Source organism: Panthera tigris, chromosome F3 (genome assembly GCF_018350195.1).
Source record: "Panthera tigris isolate Pti1 chromosome F3, P.tigris_Pti1_mat1.1, whole genome shotgun sequence".
NCBI lineage: Eukaryota > Metazoa > Chordata > Mammalia > Carnivora > Felidae > Panthera > Panthera tigris.
The window spans coordinates 25,230,869-25,255,188 of NC_056678.1; the positions used below are offsets into that span (position 1 = coordinate 25,230,869).

General features: G+C 42.1%; 1 protein-coding gene across 2 annotated transcripts in view; it reads right to left on the reverse strand.

Moving 5' to 3' along the window:
• Positions 1-24,320, reverse strand: part of LAMC1 (laminin subunit gamma 1) — a 126,012-nt gene that overhangs the window by 25,208 nt on the left and 76,484 nt on the right. Inside the window, exons 2-13 of one of the 2 annotated variants that reach the window (XM_007096299.2) lie at positions 17,817-18,121; positions 13,149-13,279; positions 10,888-11,054; positions 7,915-8,103; positions 7,030-7,147; positions 5,530-5,628; positions 5,304-5,440; positions 4,570-4,692; positions 4,289-4,478; positions 3,866-3,978; positions 1,512-1,733; positions 1,204-1,392 (exon numbers count right to left, since the gene is read on the reverse strand). In XM_007096299.2, the coding sequence (XP_007096361.2) occupies positions 1,204-1,392; positions 1,512-1,733; positions 3,866-3,978; positions 4,289-4,478; positions 4,570-4,692; positions 5,304-5,440; positions 5,530-5,628; positions 7,030-7,147; positions 7,915-8,103; positions 10,888-11,054; positions 13,149-13,279; positions 17,817-18,121 (1,983 nt within the window). Of the gene's footprint in view, positions 1-1,203; positions 1,393-1,511; positions 1,734-3,865; positions 3,979-4,288; positions 4,479-4,569; positions 4,693-5,303; positions 5,441-5,529; positions 5,629-7,029; positions 7,148-7,914; positions 8,104-10,887; positions 11,055-13,148; positions 13,280-14,123; positions 14,164-17,816; positions 18,122-24,320 lie in introns of those variants that run through there. The other variant, XM_042975950.1, reaches the window with a different exon arrangement.

Below are 24,320 nucleotides of genomic sequence, written 5' to 3' on the forward strand. Positions count from 1 at the left end.
TCTCAAAAAAGAACATCATGTATGGCAAGCCATAGAGTCTGGCTCATCTGATGGATTACAAGAAGCCCAGGATGGCTGGAGCAGGAGCAGTGAAGGCAACAGTGGGCGGTGGGAAATGAGATCAGGTCAGAGAAATGCCATCTGTGAGCCTCTGCTGGGCCGCTGTTTTAGAACACACATACAGACAGAAAAGAGTAAAAAACCTGAAAGTCAACACTAGTTTCTACTCCTTTTCTCAACTACCTCAAGCAAATGATTGAATCTCTTTGTGTTACAATGTGCTTGTGCTTAGCGTGGGCTCAGTGGAGTAGTGAAAGGAAGATGAAGTGTTTTGATGTTTCCCAACGAATAAACAATGTTTTGATGACATACAAGATATACAAATTATTAGGTCAGTGTTTTTTATTTTTTACTGATTTCCCTGCTCTGCAGCAATATCTTTTGAACAAAAAGTTTTTAATCGTATCTGAAGCCTAGCCAGAACCTCTCTATTACATGGGGGCTAAAGTCAATGGAAAAAGAGGAATGAATGGTCAGCAGTGAGATTTGGAGTCCTTAGCACGACAGTTCCTTGAGTAGCCCAGAAAGATCTAGTTTTATGTTCTTATCAAAAAGAAAGAAACTCTGAGAATAGGAACAGAGGTCTATCCAAAGCTATACAAATATTTTTTCCCAACTAAATGTGATGGGCAATGATGCACCAAAAGGACTATTTAAAGACAGAAAGAACTTAAAGAATTAAAAAAATACCAGTTTATATCAAGAATCCCAGGACAGCCCCACAAACTAAAAATCCAGTTTTGGTTCTCATGTCAGGGAGAGTACACTGTAGTGGTCATGAGCTCTTCCAGTGACTAGCCGTGCAGCTGGGACATGTAACTTAATATCTCTGCGCCTCAGTTTTCTTGGCTGTGACATGGGGGTCATGGCAAAAGCCACCTCATGGGGTTGTGAGGATTAATGAGGCAGAATGTGTCAAGTGCTCCGAGAAGTATGTGGCCATAAACATGTTGGCTGTTATTTGTATCTGATACGATTCTATAAATTGATAATACATCTCTTTCCTAACCAAACTTTTGCCTACCCAGAACACCATAATCACTGAACCAAAGAAACAGACAAAAGTCCGCAAGCCCCCAGAGCTCCTCTTCCCGAGTGATTTTTGGGATGGAACACTGAGAGCCTACGGAAGAGTGGACTCACCAGTGGTGCCAGTGGGACAGTTGGTGCACACCACCTCCTGAGTCTTAGGGACAACGGCACAACTCGAGCCCCCAGGACACGGACAGGGCTGGCAATCGGAAGAGGTGCCCGCGGTCGAATCTCCATAGTACCCGTCACCGCACTTCTCACAGTGGGGTCCAGCTGTATTGTCTCTGCAGTCACAAACACCTATGTGGAGAGCGGGGATGAGAGAACAGGCCAGTGTGCAAGCACATGAGACCATGAGCACTTCCCATCCATCTGCTAGATGACAGAGGTCGAGCAGCCACCAAAGACCATCTGCTCACCTGTCTCAGGGTCACAGGTCTCACTGTGTCCATTGCAGGTACAGAGCACACACGGGCTATATGGCCCGAGACTCGGAGTTTCTCTTCTGTAACCTGAGAGGCACATCTCACAAAACTGCCCTCCGTATCCCACAGGACAGGTACAGGACTCCACCCACGTTGCAGGCACCCCAGGCCCGGGGCGAGCACTTGTCAGGGTGACATCATCCAAATAGCCAGCACCTGTGTATGACGTGGGCAGGAGAATCACTGAACTGGCTTCTGTTTTTCAAAAGCTTACAGAAAGTTAATAAAGCTAGAGAGTTACCAGATACAAAATTCCAGAGAAAATCAACTATTAGTTAAGTCATCTTTTGGAGGAGATAACTAGAAAATAGCATTCACAACATTTGTGGGGTACCTAGCATTAAGTATTTGGAAGGGCAGTATAGCAAACATTTTTAAACACATACACACACACACAACAACTGGATTTGTTGGATTCTTCAGTTCTCTCAATCACCAATGTGACAAAGGAAAAGCACTGGGAAATATTCTGGGTCAAGAAAAGATTGGAGCAAGAATGCAGGGGATAAGAAGAGTTTAAGTCCATAGCCATTAAGCAGGGTTTTTGTTCTCCTGCCACAGAAGCAGGCGCTGACAGCACAGCTCAGGAATAAAAGAGCAAAGAGCACGTGCTGACAAGTGCCACTCAATATGCTTTGTGCCCTGCATAAAACAGGAAAATTTGCTATACAAGTTTTAATACTCAGGGCTACTTTGGCAAATATGCAATTATTCCCAAGCAAATATGCCATATATCACAATGCTTCCCCATTTCCAGAAGAAAAAAAAAAAAAGAGAGGAAGCCTTATATTGGCTTAGACCAATGGTTCATCCAACTCAACAGAGCATGGGATGGCCTCAGCAGGAACATCCTATGACATGGCAGTCCTTTATTTCATCATATTTCCTTTTAATTTCCATTCTGCTCCAGAATGTTTCAAGTTTATTTCCCTATGTTATGAAATATCACTTGCTGTTTATAGAATTCTTAGAACCTGACAACCTGAGGCTAAAGAACATCTCTTGTATTACTGCTTTGATATATTTATGGGGTTTTGTTAGCAGTTAGATCATGAGAAACAACCACTGGTTAAAGTGCTTCCAATTGTAACCATTCTGAAGTCTCCCATCCTAAAAAGTACTCTTCCTCTAATCTTGTCACTTCTCTTGAACTGTAATCCACCTCTTTTCCTTCCCTTACAGCCAAACTTCTTTGGCTTTATTCTACTGCTTCACCTTCTAGTTACTTATCAAAGCACTGCAATATAACTTCAGTTTCAACCCTCTTTAAACAAAAAATTGCCAATGATTCCTTAGTCACCCAATCCAAAATCCAAGAGAGCCATCTTTATAAACCCATTAATCGTTTCTCCTCCTCAAAATTCTTTTTTCTCCCTTGAGTCTCAGGGCATAGTCTTTAGATAACTATGTTTCTGGGTTGCACTTTTTCTCTATTTTTGGTCTCATTTTCAATTAAAAAGTACTGCCCATATGTAGTCAACCTTTCAATTCCAGATCTCTCGTCCTAACTTATTCCTAAGCCCAGACCCATATTTCCAACAATTTATAAGACCTCTTCATCTGGATGTTCATGTAGGCATCTCAAAAACCAATACATCCAAGCTGCTGATGTCACTCACTATGCCACACCACCACTCTGACTCCACCCAAACAGCTTTAGCTTTCTACAGAAAAAGGTCCTCATTAAAAAAAAAAAAACAAAAACAAAAACAAAAAAAAAACTATAGGAAAAAAATTTTAAAGGCACATTAAGAAATAAAGAGGAGGCAATGTGAGTCAGTAGAATTACACTCAAGATTCTTAGAATATAGGGGGGCCTGGGTGGCTCAGTCAGTTAAGCATCCAACTTCAGCTCAGGTCATGATCTCACAGTTCGTGGATTCAAGCCTTGTGTCAGGCTCTGTGTGGACAGCTCAAAGCCTGGAGCCTGCTTTGGATTCTGTGTCTCCCTCTCTCTCTCTGCCCTTCCCCTGCTCATGCTCTCTGTCTCTCAAAAATAAATAAACATTTAAAAAAAAGGATTCTTGGAATACATGTAGATATAAAGTAACCTCATTAGGCTTATTCATTATGAAACAATGCCACTTATTAATTTTAGCAAATTTTCTCCAGGTCCTTGAATGTGGTTAAACAAATGCATTATTTTTACATGTACAACAAGGTAGTTTATACCACTTCTTTAGGATCAAGTTTTATAGTATTGGGACTTTAGAGATAAACTTTTACATTATTGTGGATCTTTTTACCCAATCGTCTTCTTAATTCTCTTAAATCATATCATAACTTACTTCTCTCACTGTATGTCCCACGGATCTTGATGGAGGTCAAATTGTTTAGGAGCTTCTGAAATTCAAAAGGTGTAAGAGGAGGCCTCCAAGGATAATCTGTTGCTTCATGGAGCCTAGAGAGAAAGAAAGATCTATATTAACCTCTATAAGGAAAATTCTGGGTACTGAGAAAGCATTTCTTATTCATTTAAGCCACCAACAATGCAAGGCTCTGACAATCTAACCAAGTCAGAAATGGATCTGTTGGTTTGATAATACAACTGCAAAGATACAGGTAAATAAAGGGAAGGCTTCCTTTTCCAAAACCACCCTTATAACCCAGACGTTTTTCTCCAACATACACCTTAAGGCCCAGTAAGACTGGTAAAGAAACTACTTTTAGAATTCTGGTCAAGTCAGATTTTCCAAAGAAGACGGTCTTACCTGAAGACGTATTTCACAGTGGTCTCACTTGGATAGGAATTGCCCTGAGCGATCAAGGGCACAGACACTCTCAGGCCAGCTCCTTCAAGCACCAGGTCTTCTGCAGACAGGCGAGTGTCTCGCCTGTCCACTCGAAAGGAGAAGGTGAGGTTCTGGCCATAACTCAACAACTGCTTGCCCAGGAACTTCGCTGGAAAGCAGACACAGTGGTGTGTGAGAACGTAACAATGAGAGTAAACAGGGACACACGTGGCGCCAGACTGCTTCCCAGTCTTACTTACCAGGAGCAATGAAGTATCTAGGAAAGTAGCTATCTGAGATGACGGCGACATCCTGCCTCTCTGAGGACCACTCGAGTGATGCTTCAGAGCCATCCCTTTGTTCTACACGCCACCCATCCTCATCTGCAAGCACAGGATGAGAACACAAGTGCCATCACCTCGTAAACATCCTGAACTCAGGTCCTCTATAGACCACAAAATATATAGAAAGTCAGCAATAAACAGTTTGAATACATGGCTCCTATAGCAGTACCTGTATATGCTATACCCCTCAAGCTATATTTTGATTTTTATGTAAATTTATACTACAGTACATTCTAAAGCCATGTTTTCATTCAATTAAAAAGCCAAACAAAGAGCCAAACAAAACATTATGTACACTGAAAAACAAAATGTTACCACTATCAAAAAATCCTCAAAATTATTAATTTTTTAAAACTACTGTAAGTCTTGGGGCGTTTGGGTGGCTCAGTTGGTTAAGCGTCTGACTTCGGCTCAGGTCATGATCTCATGGCTCTTGGGTTCAAGCCCTGCGTTGGGCTCTGTGCTGACACCTCGGAGCCTGGAGCCTGGAGCCTGCTTTGGATTCTGTGTCTCCCTCTCTCTCTGCCCCTCCCCTGCTCATGCTCTCTCTCCCTCTCTCAAAAATAAACAAACATTAAAAAAAATTTTTTTTAAACTGCTGTAAGTCTAGTCTCACAATTCTGGGAGACAAAAGGGAAGGTCCAAATTACCGATCTGAAAGGTAGAGGTTATAGGATAAACACTGTAGCCGACAGCATTTGTACAGACAGAAGAATGCCCAAAGCAGAAGCAGGGTGTGCAACCTCTGGGATTAGATGATTCCAGATTAAAAAATCCAGGTTTGCACCTGAAAAACATAAAGATATAACCAGGAATTTGTTGTGCTTGAAATATGGTATCAGAAAAAAAAATACAGCTAGAGAAAGAATGAGCTACCTCTCACAATTGAAGCCTTCAACATTGTCTTTGCAAACACATCTTCCTGTTTCAACATTACATTCATCTATGCTGCCAGAAGGATTACAAGAGCATGGCCTATTGGATGGGAAAAGGAGTAAAACAATGAGAGAAATGAGAAAGAAATTCCACACTCAAAGCCAACTTTTGGTTTTACATGTTAATACATTTTATTTTTTAAAAAAAGGAATACATAAAAAAGTGAAAGAAGTCTTAAAATCAGTTTTATATATGAATTTGGTTTCAATTAAGAATACCTATCACATTTCTATACTAAAAACTCTGCTTAAAAAATAATATAAAAACAGAGAGGGAGACAAACTGTAAGAGACTCTTCAATACAGAGAATAAACTGAGAATTGCTGGCAGGGTGTTGGGTGGGAGGGATAGGCTAAATGAGTGAGGGACATCAAGGAGGGCACTTGTTGGGATGAGCACTGGGTGTTATATGTAAGTGATGAATCACTAAATTCTATTCCTGAAATCATTATTACACTATATGTTAACTAACTTGGGTTCAAATTAAAAAAAAAAAAAAATTGCTCGGGGGTCTACAAAGACAGACCATCCAATTCTCTTTATCTTTAGTTTTTATAGTGTAAATCATCCATTTGTTCTAATATGCTAATAGAATGGTATTCAAGCACACTCTGCAATATCATTTTGTGATTCTCTATTGCTTAGGCAAGGAAAAAGAGATACAAAAAAATTACATTGCTTTTAAGGTGGCTTAGATGCATGTCTTCTAACATAGAGTTTAGTGTAAAATGTAATCTGAACAGAATCATGGCGTCATTCTTCCTTTCCAAGAAACTCCTGTTTACAAATCTTTACTTATGTACCAATAGAGACCAAATTGCAGCTTTCCTTTCCATTTCCGTATATTTCCTCTGTTCACCTAACCTTTCAACAACACTTCTGAATTCAACAGAGCATGTAATTATTGCACCATATAGAAACAGTTGGGGGAAACAAAGGGCATAGTGCAAAAGGTATAATTTATGGTGGCAAGCCATCCAGAAGAACATGGAAGGAATGTTCAATTTATTTTAAATATCTTTAAAAAAAAAACAAACTGTTTATGGGCACCTGGGTAGCTCAGTTGGTTATGCATCCAACTCTTGATCTCGGCTCAGGGCATGATCTCATGGTTTGTGAGTTCAAGCCCCAAGCTGGGCTCTGTGCTGACAGTGTGAAGCCTGCTTGGGATTCTCTCTCCCTCTCTCTCTGCCCCTCTCCTGCTCACCTGTGCTCTCCCTCTGTCTCTCAAAATAAATTTTAAAAATTTTTAAATAAAAAAATAAAAACTCTGCCTAATCTCTGTTACAAACCAATCCTGGATCATCATTAGAGCTAGAAGTTTCGAATCCTGTTGACGATTATTATAAGGAAAAATGTTTATACAAACCACAAGATCTCTTGTTTTGAATTGACTACATTTAGATTCTGCCCCCTTTTCCTGGTTTTGAAAAGTCTTACCTGCATCCTGCCTCAGTGAGAGAATGGTATCCAGGCTGGCAGCGGTCACACTTATCACCCATCACTCCTGGCTTACAGCTACACCTGCCATAGCTATCACACTGTGTGCTGAGAGAACCTAAAATTTAAAGAGCTTATCAACAACCATGTATGAAAGTAAAATTAATATGCCAAATCAAAAAAAAAAAATGGTAACTAAAAACACTGCCTGAAACCTAATACGTAATCTCTAGATTGTTACGGAGGGAATAAAGATCAAATTTTAAATCCTCACTGTCTCAAAATAATATCCTTTTAAGCCATAACATTTTAACTTTCCAGACACACACCCTGCTCATCAATGTTGAAAAACAAGGCACTCTGCACCCAACGATAAACTGTACTCAAAACCAGTCCCTTCTCTGTGGGCAAGCACAGGATCCTTAAGGCCCACGTCTAGAACTTAAGTATATACAGGCACAACAAAATAAAGGTCAAACTCTTGAAAGAGTAGAACAGACTAAGAGCACTCTATGTTTCTGAACACACACCAACATACTGAGAAAGTTCAGCCCTCTAAGGACTGTAAACTAAAAGTCATTAACAAGGAAGAACTCACGAAACAGCTAACCTTTTACAGTCAAAGTTCAAACTGGTTTCTGGGATCGTGTTACTAATTATTTACAAAACCATTACTCAGGCCAACCCCACACTTTTATACACACCAGAAAATCATTTGAAAGCCTAACTTGGTTAAACAGAGTGGAGGTGGGGGTACAATAATGTACACACTTCCATACCTAACCTGTGCAGATACTTAGGAAACAAAGATTTTCTGGGGAGACAGGGAGCCCTTATTTTGTGTTTCAATCCATCAGGCTGAAGCTGACTCTGCCTGTCACTTACCCACAGGACTACAGTGACACGGAGAGCAGGCTTCGTTGTTCCCAAGGCGGAAGAAGTTCTCCCGGCACCTCTCACATTTGGCACCATCCGTGTTGCCCTGGCAGTTGGTGCAATGGCCACCATGGCCGGTGGACCGGTATAGTTCAGGGTCAAAGTAGCATTCTTGTGATCGGCCATTGCAGTCACAGGCTGTTGGCCAAAACATATGGGTTAAGTCAGATCCATGTTCCTTAGCCAAACAGCATTTTCAAGACTCCAAGAAAACCAAACCATAATTTCCCATATCCCTGTGGCCCAAAGGGTGGTAGGATAAGACCACCTACTTGATGCGTTGTTCATTTAAAAACAAAAAGGAGTATGTCAGTAAAGGGTTTAGATGGCCACATTATCAGTTTACCAAGAAATGGTCTTATCAAAAACAATGCCATCGGGGTGCCTGAGTGGCTCCGCTGGTTAAGCTCCTGACTGTTGATTTTGGCTCAGGTCATGATCCTAGGGTCGTGAGATCAAGCTCCCTGTCAGGCTCCACGCTGAGTGTGGAGCCTGCTTAAGATTCTCTCTCTCCCTCTACCGCTCATGCTCTCACTCTCTCTCAATAAAATAAAATAAAATAAAATTTCTTAAAACAAAACCCCCCGGGGCCACCATAAAATACAAGAAATTCCAGTACTTAAAATCTCTGGGCAATTGTTTAAATGCAAGTAAAAGCCAAGTTGAATTCTAATTTTTCTAAATCCTTATCCTTCATTCAATACCAGCTTCAAAAACAAGGTGCCAATTTATATGCGGGCTTTCATCTACCTCACTTTTCAGCCCTCAGATGATTCAAATACATTAAGACACTAACTTTCGAAGTGCCAGACTACTTGCATAGCCAGACTGGGGGAACCAGAGACACGTGAAGTAAGATTGGTGCCCCTGCAGATGGAGGCAGGACTGAAGGGACGTTCAGTGTCACTAGACACAGTCATCCACTGGGGACCCACAATGCCAACTATATTCCCTACACAATGCAACTACATTTTAAGAACACATACATGTAGTCACAGAAATTCTTTATTACATTTCTATTAAGTTTTTTTTCCTTAGAATTATATATTCCACACAAAGTACAGGCAGTATCTTAAGCACTAAAGTTTTATTTGATTTCAGATAAAGTTGTTTTAAAAAAATGTTTGAGTATATATGTTTTCTTTTTTTCACCTCCCCTTCTTTATAATTATTTTTTTAATAGGATTATACTTGAATACTTTTTAGAAACTTGAATCACTGGTAGCAAAAATTAGAGTTGTGTTAAGTAACTTGTAGAACTCTCATTCTCTTCTTCGTTTGCTATTTCTCTTCTCTCAAGCCTCTCTAGATTATTCTGCACATCCCATCCCCAGCCAAACTCGGTCCATCCCCAGCTAAAAGGTTTGGTGGTCTGGGATGTGGAGCAGAACAGTTCCCTTGTCTACACTGTCCTAACCCCCAGGTAAAGCAGGTGCTGTGTCTCCTTTATCATCAGCTGGTGAGAAGGCAAACCACCTGTCTGCTAGTGGTAAATTGGCAATCTGTTGTTTATTCTTCTCATAATGGTCCTGGAGAGACTCCAAATGTGACCCTATCATTGAACAGAATACTTGTCAAACACATGTGTACATTTATTTAAATGTCACATCTTAGGGGCATGTCATTCTTTTTGTTAAGACCTTAATCCTGTAGCTTCTAACACTAGATATTACAGTTCAGTAAAAGAAGAGAAAGTCAAGCAAGTATGTAGGAATTCTAGAGGAAGCTGCACAATTTATCTTCAGCTCTGGGAATTGCTGAGGAAAAGGGAAGATAAGAAAATCTGCTCTAGGGGCCCTTGGGTGGCTCAGTCAGTTAACCACCCAACTTCAGCTCAGGTCATGATCTCATGGTTCATGAGTTTGAGCCCTATATCAGGCTCTGTACTGACAGTTCAGCCTGGAGCCTGCTTCAGATTCTGTGTCTCCCTCTCTCTCTCTGCCCCTACTCTTTCCTTCCCTCCTTCCCTCTCTCTCTCTTCCTCTCTCCCTCTCTCTCAGAAATAAACATTAAAAAATAAATAAAAAGAAAATCTGCTCTAGGCAACTAATAGAAATAGTCATGAGACAAAATATTGGTCGTTTCTCAAGGTTTCTGCCAACCATTCCAGTGAGTGTGGAGTGTCTTCTTTCTTATCCCTTTATCAAGAGTAGATGATAAATATTTATAAGGTCATAAAAAATTATATCTGCTTTAAAATTTTCTTATTTTTAAGTCCTTGGCAAATCACAATCACATAGTTTCATGGTTCCTTTCTCCTGAGACATCTTTCTCTATCTGTTCAAAATAAACCAAGCCATTATGAAGGGATAAACAATGTATAATATTTTTCATTTTACATTTTTCTAGAAATACTAGAATCTACTCTCCTTCCCAAAGCCACCCACATCTGCACGGGAGGAGAAGGAAGATTCTCCCTATTGGGCTCTTTCGTGAAATAAAGGAAAAATAATTTGGGAAAATCATCTTTTGAATGACAGTCTTAGTCTAGAAATCAACATATCCGACACATATTAATCAATGATCCTGACTGCTTGAGTAAATGACCATTGGCAGGAAAATATTCTACATGTGCAGCAAAGAAAAGACTAGAGAAACCAAATTTTACAGGAGGCTACACTTGCCCACTATTTGGATCTATGCAAAGTTCCAAACCTTGGAGATGCTGCCCCCACCCTGGTATGTGTGTTCATGAAGGAAACACAAAATGAGCATACTTTATATCCATAGCCAATTGCCTTCATCTAGGATTTTCCTCTGATGTGCGTGTAAGTTTACCGTTCCATGCTCTCAAATGATGGAAGAAGCACTGCCTTTCAGAGTTTTCCTTGCAAGGAGGAACAGAAGGAAGTCACCCATTCCTGCTCCCCACTCTGGAAACCCTCAAGATAATCTAACAGCTGGAGGCCAAGGGGCACTCACGCAGGCATTCGCTGGCACTCTCGGCGGTCGCCCTCCTCCACGGCCGGTCATTGAAGAAAGGCAGACACTTTTCACAGTCCACTCCGTAAGTGTTATGTTTACAATTACACACCAGCTTGTTGAATTCGTTCTTTACACACTCGCTTGCATGTCCGTTACATTTACACCTAGGAAGAGAACAGGCACTCAGAAATAAGAAACAGCCACAAAGTCCCAGAAATGGATACAAAAAAATGATGTACAGAGAGAACTAAAAGCAACCTCAGAACATTTTTTAGTTTTACCACTCAAAACTGTAAACTGAGGAACTAAGCAAAATTAAGTAATGATTGAGTTTTTAGGTAGGAATTAAAATTAAACAAGCAAAAAAACCCCAAAAAACAAAAAAAACACCACCACCCCATCTGTATTTAACCAGGGATGGGACATTGACCAGACATAAGAAGAAAGTCTCTAACAATTTCTGAGGCCATCTGGAGGATCACTTCCGGAAGTCAACTGCATGTGTCAAGGAGCGGCCAAGTGCAGAGGTTAAGCAGAGCATTGACTCTGAAGCCAGGGTACATGTTTGAAACCCTGCCCTGTGACTTACCAATGTAACTTAACCTCTGTGCCTTAGCTATTAAATAGGGATGATGAGAATGTGAATTTCACAGGGTTACTGAGAGGGTCAAGAAGCTGCTTTATTTATGTGCCTAGGATTGTGCAGGCATACTATAAGTCAATAATTATGTCAGCTATGATCTGTCATAATGATTTTCCTGATCTGAAGGTAGTAAGAGACATTCAACTACCATATGGAACTCTGGGAGCTTGATATTCTCTCAGGTTGTTTGGGGCAAGAATCCCTGAAGGATCCCTCGGATGCAGGCACAGTCATAAATTAAGGACTCATGGAAATGTCCATGAGTATTAACACGCGTTCTGGTGTCCTGATGTTTCCCTCACTGGCTTCTTTACAGACAGAATCAGTTCCACAGCTTCCACTACTATGTCCTAATACACTCAGACCTTTCCTGAACATCTACAGTGTGCCAGATATATCCTAAATTTATATCCCTAGCTCTCATCTTTCTCCTGACTCCTATCCTTCACTAATGCACAAATTTACATATCCCCCATAACCTAAAATTTTAGATGTCTACAGCTCATCATCTCCCTAAATTAACTCATCTTCTTCACTTATTTCATTCATAGTGCCATCACTCTCCTAATCATTAAACCTTAAAATCATCTTTGCCTAAAGGCCTGATAATTCTTGCTTCACAATGAAATCCACCTAAATTGTTCCTTTCCAATCTACTGTCACCACCCTAATGCCAGATATTTGTCATCTAACACCTACATCACAGCATCATAACAAGAATATAAATTCTCTTGATGGCACTCTTTCACCTTGCCTGCAACTAATCTTAACCACTGTTTAGATATCATAGTCTTACTTCAAAAAAGTACACGATTTCTCATTGATTACAGCCTCCATCAGCTTTCACTCCATTTACTCCAAATATTCACCAAGGAGGTTTTTCTTAAGCCTAGTAAGCCTATAATCTCCCAACCCTACACTTCTTTTTTTTTGTTTTTGTTGTTGTTGTTAATGTTTATTCATTTTTGAGAGAGAGAGACAGAGACAGAGTGCGAATGGGTGATGGGCAGAGAGGGAGACACAGAATCCGAAGCAGGCTCCAGGCTCTGGGCTGTTAGCACAGAGCCCGATGTGGGGCTCAAACTCACGAACATGAGATAATGACCTGAGCCGGTCAGACGCTTAACCGACTGAGCTACCCAGGTACCTCCTCAACCCTATAGTTCTGCTCATGACACACCCACCCTCCTGAATCCCACCCACCTATCCTGCTTCCTTATCCAAATTCTACCCATTCTTCAAGGCCCAGCTTGGTTCCCATCTGCTTCTCTAGCCTGAGAGTTCTGTCTCATTCTCTGACATAGGGCCTCTTTTTATCTAAAACACGTGTTTAATTTTTCACACGTTCATACACTGCCTGCCCCATTCATTTGTACAATCCTGGAAGGTCAAGTCCTTTTCAGCAGGTGAATGTCCTATGCTTCCATGGTGGCTTCAGAGTGCCTGTTGCATCGCTTTGTGCTGAGGTGCCCAGCAAGAATTCAGCAAGGGCGCTGATTTGACAAGGTTATAGAAATAACAAAATTATTAATTAATATGGTTGTAAGAAAGTTGCTACACTCACTTCTAAACCAAAGCTCCAGTCATCTTCAAAGTTATTTAATGATTTACTTACCTACCACCCACAGCAAAATCAGAGATTGCATAATAGTAGGACTTGAGAACTTTGGGGTCGTTAAACACTTCATCTCCAAAGGTGTTCAGGCGATTGAGTGTGACTCTGATGTCAGTGGCAGTTACCCATTCCTGTGAGGGAAAAAAAAATTAATAAAAAAACCAGAAAAAGGTAAAGGAACTGAAGATGAGGGACATATATGCAACAAAATTTTCTAAACTTTTCCAACAGTTAATATATCATGTGACTTGTGTCCTCTTCTAGCATTAAATCGGATATATTATTCGAGGACTCCCTTAATTTCCTAGTATTTTTCTCCTTCTGGACTCTTCCCTTCTTTTGATCTAAGTTGTTATCACTCAGAGTCCCAAAAAGCAGGAATAATAATCGTTTCTTCACAAGGCTGTTGACAGGCTTAGAGGAAATATACTTTTAAAGCTTAGCATACAGGAGGGACTCCGTACACACGCCCCTTCTCTCCACCCTGTATCCGTGCCCCAAATCCAGCAGAGAAGCCAGCACAGAGCTCATGGGGCACCACAGTGGTATTAGATATGCTGGTCACTGTCTCCTCCTGCCCATTTTGTACCATCATCTACCTCTCCCTCCATCCCTAGTCCACTACTGATAGATCTGGGAGAGACATCCAAGTACAAAATAATAAATCATTATGCTGGCTGGGGCCAATCAGATGCAGTTTTGTCCTGACCCTTCCCATAATGTCACTTCTCTGTGAGGCCTTCCCTGGCCACCCAACCAAACATTGCTGCCCACCCCAACTCCCTATTTCACTCTCCTGTCTTAATTTTTTTTAAGTTATTTATTTTGAGAGAGAGAGAGAGAGAGAGAGAGCGCGCGCGAGCAGGCGGAGGAAGCGCAGAGAGAGTGGAAGAGAAAGAATCCCAAGCAGACTCTGCACTGCCAGCGCAGAGACCCCCCCGCAGGGCTCGAACTCACAAACCGTGAGATCATGACCTGAGCCAACATCAAGAGTCAGACGCTACCCAGGTGCCCCCTGTTTTATTTATATTGTCTCTTTCCATCACCTTCCCCCCACCCCGCCACTGCCACCGCCACCATCATTCTAAGCCCACCATTCTAATCACCACCAAGATTCTAAGCCCCACAAGAGAAGGACTTATCTGCTTTGTTTACTGCAGTCTCCCTGGTGCTTAGCATACAGTGGGTGCTCAAATACATAGGCTGAGCAAATGAACAAATCTGAAGAAACCACAACTGATCAAATTGGTAGGTGTACCATAATAACAGAGGACAAGAATGAAAGTTAAAGTTTTTCCCTAGGTTTTATGAGCTCTAAGCCCTTATAATAAATGCCCTTTCATTGAGCTAATTTTAGTCAGATGTTTACCTCTATGGTAGACTGTTATAATGATGATTCCAATGAATCATTCTGCCAGTGTCCACACCCTGTGCAGTCCCTTTCCACCCTGATTCTAGGCTGGGGCATGTGACTTGCTTTTGCCTAGGGGACATGAGCAAATGTGACACAAACAGAAGTCTGATAAGCACTTGTGCACTGGGACTTACTCTCTTGGAACACTTCTGCCATCATGCGAGGAAGCCTAGTCTAGTCACCTTGAAGCTTTAAGGCCACAGGGAGAGACAAACCCAGTTCCCAGCTGACCTGCCATTGAGGGAGCTCAGGTCAATACGGAATCAGGAGAAATAATAAATCACGGTCATTTAGAACTGTTAAGTTTTGGAGTAGCATATTATACATGACCACCCAAAGATGCCACTTCCACGGAAAGTCCTATCGTGGGACCACACGTGGGCATCAACAGTGGAGACGCAACAAGCAAGTGCAGAGCAGCAGGCGTCTGTGTTTCCAGGAGGCTCCCCATGAGACTGGGAGGCACACCCCTGATTAAGGAGCACAGCTTAAACCATGCCAAACACCTGGCATACAGAGCAACATCGAGGCCTCATAAAAGCTAATCCCCGTGAAGCCTCCAAGTATAATTAGAAAGGAGAAGAGATGATGATTCCACCGCATGCAAACTTGGAGCTCCAATAACAACACCCACTCATGGCCACAATGTTAGGAATCTTTTAGTCGTCTGTAATGTAAATAGCTAAACATATCTCTGTGTTTAATGCTTATTATCTCTCCTTCGAGCTTCATCTTTATAACAGCTTCCCTTGAATAAAAGCTTCTCAAGAGTTAGGTTTAAGTCATTTTTTTCACAATGGGCATCTTAAAAAGAACAGGCTCTGGAGCTAGCCTTTCTAGGTTTTGAATCCCATTTCTGCTACTTAAAACTGCAATTTGGGATCAGTTACTTTACCTCTCCTGATAAATAATGCCCATGCCTCATCTGTAAAATGAAGATAATAAAACTGTCTACCTGCCCCCTGCCCCAAGAAGGGAGGGGCACCTGCACGGCTCACTTGGTTGAGTGCCGAACTCTTGATTCTGGCTCAGGTCATGATCTCACAGTTTCAGGAGTTCAAGCCCCATGTCAGGCTCTGTGCTAAGCATGGAGCCTGCTTTGAGATATTGTCTGTCTGTCTGTCTGTCTGTCTCTCTCTCTCTCTCTCTCTCTCTGTGTGTGTGTGTGTGTGTGTGTCTCCCCCTTCTCCCTCTGCCCCTCCCCTGCTCGTGCATACTCTCTTTCAAAAAATAATAAAAATAAAAATAAATAGAATTTTAAAAGTGTCTACATGTAGAGTTATTATGAGGGTTAAATGAGTACATATAGCTAATATATCTCAAGGGCTCAGGACACTGCTTGGCACTTATAGCAAGTGTTGTAATAAAAGTTGACTATTATTATAAATCAGTATATGCTTAATAATATTCATATACAATGAAACCAGGAAGGGTCTCCTCTCGCATCTGGGAGATCACAGCTTCTGGAGAGAGGCACAGGAAGCAATGAGGAAAAAGGGTCATTATCAGCTAAAGTCAAATCAGCTAACCCTCCTTGGCAACTGGGTATGAAAACCAGGCCTCTTACATTCAGAGGCACATAATTAATGTTTTTGCATAATGACAGCAACTGACCAAATCGATTACAGATGCCCATAGCATTTTCACCACATTCAGTCTCATGAGTTCCTATGGCATAAAGAGTAGCAAACATCAGGGATGCCTGACTGGCTCAGTTGGTAGAGCATGTAACTCTTGATCTCAGGGTCATGAGTTCGAGCCCCACGCTGGGAGTAGTACTTTAAAAAAAAAAAAAAAAAGAGAGAGAGTAGCAAACAGAATCCCTACAGCTGGGGGAACCGCTTCAAGATAGGCTGACAAGGCATACAGTTAGCAAAGGTGCCATAAAATCACAGTCACATAATGTCACTGCTTTTTCCCGCTGACTATACCATTGTCTCTGCAGGACAGTAAAATAGAATAATCTGGATAGTAAGAAACTAAGCTAGCAAATGTTTGCTAGTTGATCAGCTTAAGAAAATTGTAGATCACATCTCGCTAGACATTCAGTCTTCTGTGTTTTCATCTATCAAAAGCAGTTAATTCTTCCTACTTATTTTGAATACATCTTATCACCATTGCAAGAAACACGTTACTCAAAGGCCTTTGCAGACATACTCACTGCTCACCATAACCTCAGACTTTACCATGATCAAGATGTACAATCGCCCAGCAAACTACAGAAATATAATGGAAGGGAAGAATTGGACCCACAGAGAAATAGATTCTCATCTTTTGACACAATGCAAAGCCATACAACCAATTTAGAAAGTCTCTGAATATAATAAATTTCAAAGAGAAAGCGTGAGAAGACACAAAAGCATGAAGCCCAGAAGAATGAGCGGACTCCCTACTTAGAAATCCCAACAGCTTTTCATAAAATGTACACAGCATTTGCAAACCCACATCCAGTCTTTGTCTCAGTCAATTAATACAGGCTGTCCCCATTTAGATGTTAACTTCAGCCACATGACAGAAGCGTCTCCAATTCTGTGTTACAGAAAGATTCCAAATTATGGCATATAAGGAATATGTGCACAGAATTTCCGAGAAAAAGGACAGCTTTAATTCTTTTTGTGCTTAAATGGAGAAAAGTTTCTATCTTGATGCTCAGGCACTATACCATGTGTACCTAAATTTATATCTTGTCACAAACACCAGTGCCTTTAGGTGATGAGAAGTTTTTATGACTGACAACAGAGCCAAACAGACCCAGTCCAAATTTCCCTGCACGGTTACGAAGAAGGACGGCGTTCTCAGATGTTGCTCCAATTGTTCCCCCTTGCGAACACTAAAAAATACTTTTCCTTTTGTCAAATCAGAGAAGAGATAAGAAAGGATGCAAAAATAATGGGTAGACTCAAATACTCTCTTCAAAAGGTCAGAAGCAAAATGTTTCCACTGTGAGTAAAGAGCCAAGTTAAAATTGTTCGGCTTTCAAGATTTCTAGAAGCTGTAGCCCAGAAATCACTGGTGCGTGCACAGGGATAGAAGAACATCGTTTGGGAAGCAGGAACAAAACGATTCTTCTTCCCATACTGAGCATCTACAGGAGAGCAGGATAAAATCCACCTGTCCGTCCTGCTGGGGTAGATTCCACACCCACCCCCTCCCTCTGAAGTGGGACCAAAGGCCCCCATACAATCCATCTTCCTGCATCCCGTAGGTACATGGAACAACTAACTGGAGGCAAAGCTAAATTCTGGATGCATTACCTGCAGCACCGGACTATTGTCGAAGTTGTAGGCACTCGGCCTTCCTTCTAGGGTTGAAAAGGCCACATTGCCTCCAGTCAGAGGGGAAATATCACTGAATTCATCTGTGCACAAGGCCTGCTGCTCATCTCCTCCTGTCCTGATGAAGCCGCGGTTTGCCTTCGAGTAGGTGTTCTCGCAGGAGCCGCTGTAATACTGGTAAGGAATCCAGGGCCCATCTTCCCGTGTGCGCTTGTAAATGGCGAAGCTCTCCGGGCGGCTGGTGTGGAACTTGAGGCGCACGTATGTGATGTCAAAAGCTTTTCCTGTGAGACAAACAAGACATTCAAAAGTCATACATAGGAAGCAAAGAAATTCCCTCTCTTCCCAGTTTGCTTTGGAACTTGACGAAGAGAGAACACAAACTGCCCTGTGCACCCTGGACCAAGATGGTTCCAGAACACATGACACATTGGCTGTGTCCATTAGGCAATTGGAAACCTGGAAATAGTGGGTGTTTTCCCTGAGAAATGACAAGTTATAGTTGGGTTCATAAGTTGGCTCATAAAAGCTTGTTTAGGACATGCATTGTTGAAATTTTGTTTGCCATGAAAAATGGTAGCACTGTACTTCTATCAAACACAAGCAAAATTGAATTAGAAAGTACATTTATTCTTAATGCTGGTGCTTCAGCATGAACAATTTAATTAAAAAAAAACAGAAAAGAAAATTTTTGCTGACTTTCTAGATCAGTATTCTGGAAACTTTCAAGGTATTTAAAAACTCACTCTATTAACTATAATGTTACTTCTTGATGCAGGAGGACTATCTTCAGCACTATTCTTCTACTTATCCACCAAGTTAAGACAGGGATTTGAGAAAGAGAAAAGGACAGTGATTAAGAGATGGGGCAGGGAGTAGAAAAGGAAGAAAAAAAATTCCTCTAGCAGCTGAACAAAGAGAAAAAAAGGGAGAGAGAGAAAAGGAGAATGGGAGTTTAAAGAACTTGTTTGAATATGTTCAAAGGAGAATATGCAAGATCTGAACAGGGAAAGTCAGCAAAAGGGACGAACTGGGCTGCTGTCTTCTGGAGGAAGAGCCACCGGTCAGACAGCTCCCTGTGGCAGCCAGGGTGTGGTCTGATGGCTGGGACACCTTGGTTGCCAGCCAGTGTGCCTTCAGGTGGGTCAAAAAGACAATGTGCAACTGTTTTTAATCACCTTTCAAGCACAAATTGGGTCTTTCTCTGACAATGTTTATCCTCTGCAACTTCCATGCTATAGTGAAGATTACAGACCGGCCAATAAGTATTTATTGGGCACAACTACATGTTCAGTCCTACACTATACACTTTGGGGCACAGAATGTGTTAGACATAAAAGGTCCTTGCACTCAAAGACCTTACAGTCTTTCCTCCCCAAGTGGATTAACTCCACAGGAAGAACCAGCTCAGTCCTCTCTTATAAAGCTCACAGAAGAGGAACTCCTGCACACTCTCAGAAGTGTTGAGGAGAGACTTCTGCCATCCTCTTACTTCCATGTATCTGCTCATCCTCAGGGGACGAGTGATGGTCACGTGTGGCCTGGAATCTCCTCAGCTCACTCTCCAGCTGCCTGCCTAAGGTCCTGTCCTGGACTCCTCAATGCAAGGCAGTGTGTCTGCCTCTGTGCCAGGGAGGCCTGCTGTTGTCCTACTACTAGATGCGGGACTAAGTGGGTGAGTTCAACTGGGCTGGAGAGGAGGGGACGGGGGGAGAGCAGAAAGCCCATGTAAGTCATGTGTCCAGGCTCTATTCTTTCGTCCAGTATTATCTACAATAAACTAATATGATGAGCCATATCTAACTATTTCTTAGGCGGTCTAGATCTTAAAAGAGAAGTTTAATTAACTGTCCCCCATATACACGAAACACACATACAATTTTGAACACAAAGGTGTGTGGCATGATGGAGAGAACGCAGGACTGGGCGTTATGAGACCTGAGCTCAGGTCCTGGCTCCTTCAATGACTAGCTGTGTGATTTCTGTTCCACCATTTTCTCCTCTGCAAAAATGAAGGTGATGACCCCTGAGCCCTTTACCTCAAAGTGTTGTTGAAAGGACAAACTAAGATCTTACGTATACCTGGTTAACTGTAAAACTCTATACAAATATAAGGCATTATTATAATGGAGTTTAGAAAAAAAAAATCCTGAATTAGGATCCCGACTATGTTCACATGTAAAGGTCTGACTGGGCCAGGGACTACCTAGTATAGTTGCTAAAGAGTAGGACACAAATCTGGATCTTCTACCTAAGATGCAGTACTACATTTTGTTGGACACAGGTTATTAAAATCCAGTTTGCAACTGTCTTGTTAAAAGAATGAAAATTTAACCTCTATCTCTGCTGTATCAAAACCGTTAAGGTGTGTTCCCTTTGAATGAGGGCGTGGATTTTTAATATAATATCTATGGCATGCCAGAGATGATCTAAGACATTCTGGAATGGTAAAACAATTGAGTTCTCTTCAGGACAGGTAGTCTGGGATGCTCAAAGGCTTACTCACTAACCTGTGGATTACAGATTACCCTTGCTGTTTCTACTCTCTCTGTCTCCATTTCTGACATCTCATTGTTCTTTAACAACCCAACCTGCAGGAGACTGGATCAAAGGAGAGAAGATAAAATGGAGCTGGGTATGTTGTGTTCCAGACTAAAATCGGCATCACAGAGCCACACTCTGAAAGAAATGGGCTTCTGTGGTCCCTCTCACTGCTGCCACAGACATAGCACCGGGCGGCAGGCAGAAGGTGAGTAAGCAACATTGCTACTAGCATTAAACTTTGAAGCAAACTAGTTCACTGGTGCCGGCCCCACTCACTGAACCTTGTTTTTGGAGCTGCCTTTTTCCTTCCGACCCACGGCCACAGCTGGAAGAGAAAAAGGTCTCTGCGGCAACCGGTAAAGGAGGCTCACACATGCCACATGACAAGACGGCCACGTACACTGCCCTCCGAATTAGAGTCAGTCCAGTGGTGGAGGCAGACCACTGCAATTCCCCTGCGATGAGTGCTTTGACAGGACAAGTGCACAAAGTTCTGGGAGCATGGAGGAAAGTCACCTAACCTGGACTTGCAGGGTCAAAAAACATTTTCTAGAGGAAGTAACATCAATATCCAGGACCTGAGGAATGTAGAGGAAGTACCCAAGCAAACAGGGATCAGTGGTCGAGGCAAATGAAACAGCATGTATGAAAACCCAAAGAACACAGAGGAGTGATCACTGAGAATCAGAGTTGTGTAACACAGCGGGAACTGGAGAGAGTGGCTGGAGATGGACTCACCAGGAAGGACAGCAGGCCAGGCCTGAGGCCATGTTAAAGAGCAACTTCAACCTAAGGGCAATGGTGAGCTGCTGAAGGATTTGCACCAGGAAATACATGATCAGATTTGACTTTTATAAAGATCACTCTGGCCACTGGGTAGAGATTAGGTTGGAAGGGACAGGATTAAAAGTAGGGAGAAAAGAAGATGTGGCAATAATCCTGGAGAGATGACGGTGGCTGAACTAAAAACAGGGGCAGCCGGAATAGAAAGAAATGAGTGGATTTGGGTGAGATGGAGGAAGCAGACCGCAGTAGTAACTTGGTGACCAATGGAGAGTAAGAGGGAGCAGGAGCCACCTCTGAAAGCCTCCTCTTCTTTTACTCTGTTGACATGTTGTTTCACTGTCAAAGCTTCTTTTCTAGAAATAAGGTAGAAGGATTTAAAATAACAGTTTCCTAATTTACAAACAAGTCGATGGAGCGCAGAGCCACCCACTGAAATAGAGGACAGGGGGAGGTTAAGCAGGACTGGAGGCAGCGGTAGAGGGCAGGATGGGGACATGAGTTCAATTCTGGATGTACTAGTTTTGAGGTGTCTGTGGGTCATCTAAACAAGAGGAAATGTCTAGTATGAAGTTGGATGTGAGTGGTCTGAAAGCCCAAGAGAGACGTCTGAGTCAGATATATAGATTAGCATGTAGATGGATGGTGAAGGTTGGGTATGGTTGAGACCAATGAAGCAAGTGTGCTGAGTGAGAAGAGAGTTGACTTTTGAGATCACTCTCAGGAGCATCAACATTTAAAGCACAGACAGCAGATGGTAGGACTACAGAGGAGGCTGTGAGGCCAGAGAGGGAGACAAGTAAGAGCATCAATATCATGGAAGCCAAGAAGGTTTGAGGAAGAAATAATCACTGGTATTAAAATATGCTAAGAGAGTCATGTAAGACAATGACTGAGATGTCCATTGGCTTCAAGCTACAAACGGGTCACTGCTGTACTTAGAGCAGTCCTGTGGGCAGGGTGGGTGGGATTGAAGATGAATGGCAGATAAAAGGTAGGATAGAGGGGCGCCTGGGTGGCTTGGTCGGTTAAGCGTCCGACTTCGGCTCAGGTCATGATCTCACGGTCCGTGAGTTCGAGCCCCGCGTCGGGCTCTGTGCTGACCGCCTGGAGCCTGTTTCAGATTCTGTGTCTCCCTCTCTCTCTGCCCGTCCCCTGTTCATGCTCTGTCTCTCTCTGTCTCAAAAATAAATGTTAAAAAAAAAAATTAAAAAAAAAAAAAAGGTAGGATAGAAGATACAACGAGTGTAGTCACCTGCTATAACATTTGGCAAGGTGGGGGGCAGAGAATGAAGAGAAGGGGATGGAATGTAGGGTCAAGGAAGATTTTTCTTTCCTTTTTGTTTTTTTAGATAGGAGATATGAGGTTGTATTATATGCTGTTGTGGTCGAGTCAGCTGACAGGGAAAGACTGAATGTGGAAACAAGGCTAGGAAATAAGAATGGGATTCTGTGCTAATGAGAGAACTGGCTCCATACAGGAGAAAACCCGTACCCTTACTTTCTATGTAGGAGCAAATGCAAATGACTGAGTAGGTTTTAAGGAATGCAAGTTGAAAGAGTTCTGATGACTTTATTTTTTCTGTGCAGTGAAAATCACAGGTACCTGCTAAGGGGTTGAGAGCAAAGCCAATGGGAATATCTGAAGAGGGGGTAGAGACTTCATAAGAGCCACTGTAGAGACCACAGAGAAAGTGGACTAGAGGAAAAGAATCCTTGCTGGGCAGAAACAGGGCTGCCAAGAACAGGGTACAGACTTTGCACAGATATCTCTGTGTGGGTGCAATTTTCTACAGCCACTTCATACCCCTTTTATGGATAAGAAAAGGGGATTGAAATTACATCAAGGATTTGGAATCTAATCTGAATAAATAGGGAAGCAAATACAGAAAATGGAGAAGAGTCAAGGCCTGAGTTATCTATCCACAATTACCTGTAGTCATGGATAATCAAAAACTGGGAAACTAAGGAGCTGGCTTTTATTCCATTAAACAGCTGCAGTCAAGACCTGTCATGGACAGTCGCTCTCCTCTCTTTCTCCCTCATCATACCTCCCTACTCTTTATCTATCCATCCTACTCGTTTCACAGTGGACAAAATGAAAAGATCTAGTTAAATGGTAGATAAATAGGACACAGGACCAGGTCTCCTGATTTCTAGTCCAATGATAGCTTCTCTACTATTTTTACACTGTGGGAGCATATAAAAGTAGGCAGTATGACTTTAAGGTAAAGAGGCCAAGCCAAACAATTAAGAAAATCAGTAAGTAGACGTCTGGAAAGTATTCCAGCAACTATACAACTAGAACATCCCCCCTCCTCCCCTCAACTCACCTCACGTTCATGCACATGAAGACTAACCATAGATATACACACCCTCAAGAAAATATTTAGCTTCTGAATGTTCTACTGCTTTCCCCCCTCCCCCTTACACATTCCTTCCATAAACAAAAAGACTCAAGTACAGATGTTTAGAATGAGGCACACAAAATTAACTATTACTTCCTGCTCTGATTCCTACAGTTCATGCTGGCTGAGGGAACGAGAGAAGGGGAGGCGGGGGGGTGGGGTGGGGGGAGTGTCTGAACAATGAGAATTCAGCCTTTGTTCACGCAGGGCCAAGCCAAGGAATTCTGCTTAAGCCTCCTACGTGGTTAAGTATTTCTAATCTTTCTGAGTAGGGGAGAAACCCTTGCTGTCTTAGAATTGGATTCAAGTACTGACTGCTGGGGAACATAAATGCCTCTCTGTTATGTGCAGCTCAGAAGAATTCCATGAGGATCTTGTGAAACAGCCCTCTTTACAGTGAGGTAATGAACGACAATGGCTATACAGAATTTTCCAGAACTTGAAAATGCCCTTCCATGGCCTGAATTCAATGAAGAGAACCGGTTCATTCTAAAGTATCAAATCAGGAGTCACTGATTCACTATTCTTCTTACGTGCTAACTCCTTAGAGTCAGAAAGTGACTGTTCTCCTTGAAGTCAAACTGGACGTTTGCAGTACACAACTTCAGTAAGGTTGTGGTGCATAAAGGCAATTAGAGATGGCAGACGCTCAGGCTACTAAATGGGATTCTCCAAACAGTTAACACAAACAGGAGGTCACAGAAGGCAACTATTTGAAAACGTTTTCATTTCTGTTAGTATAACTGCT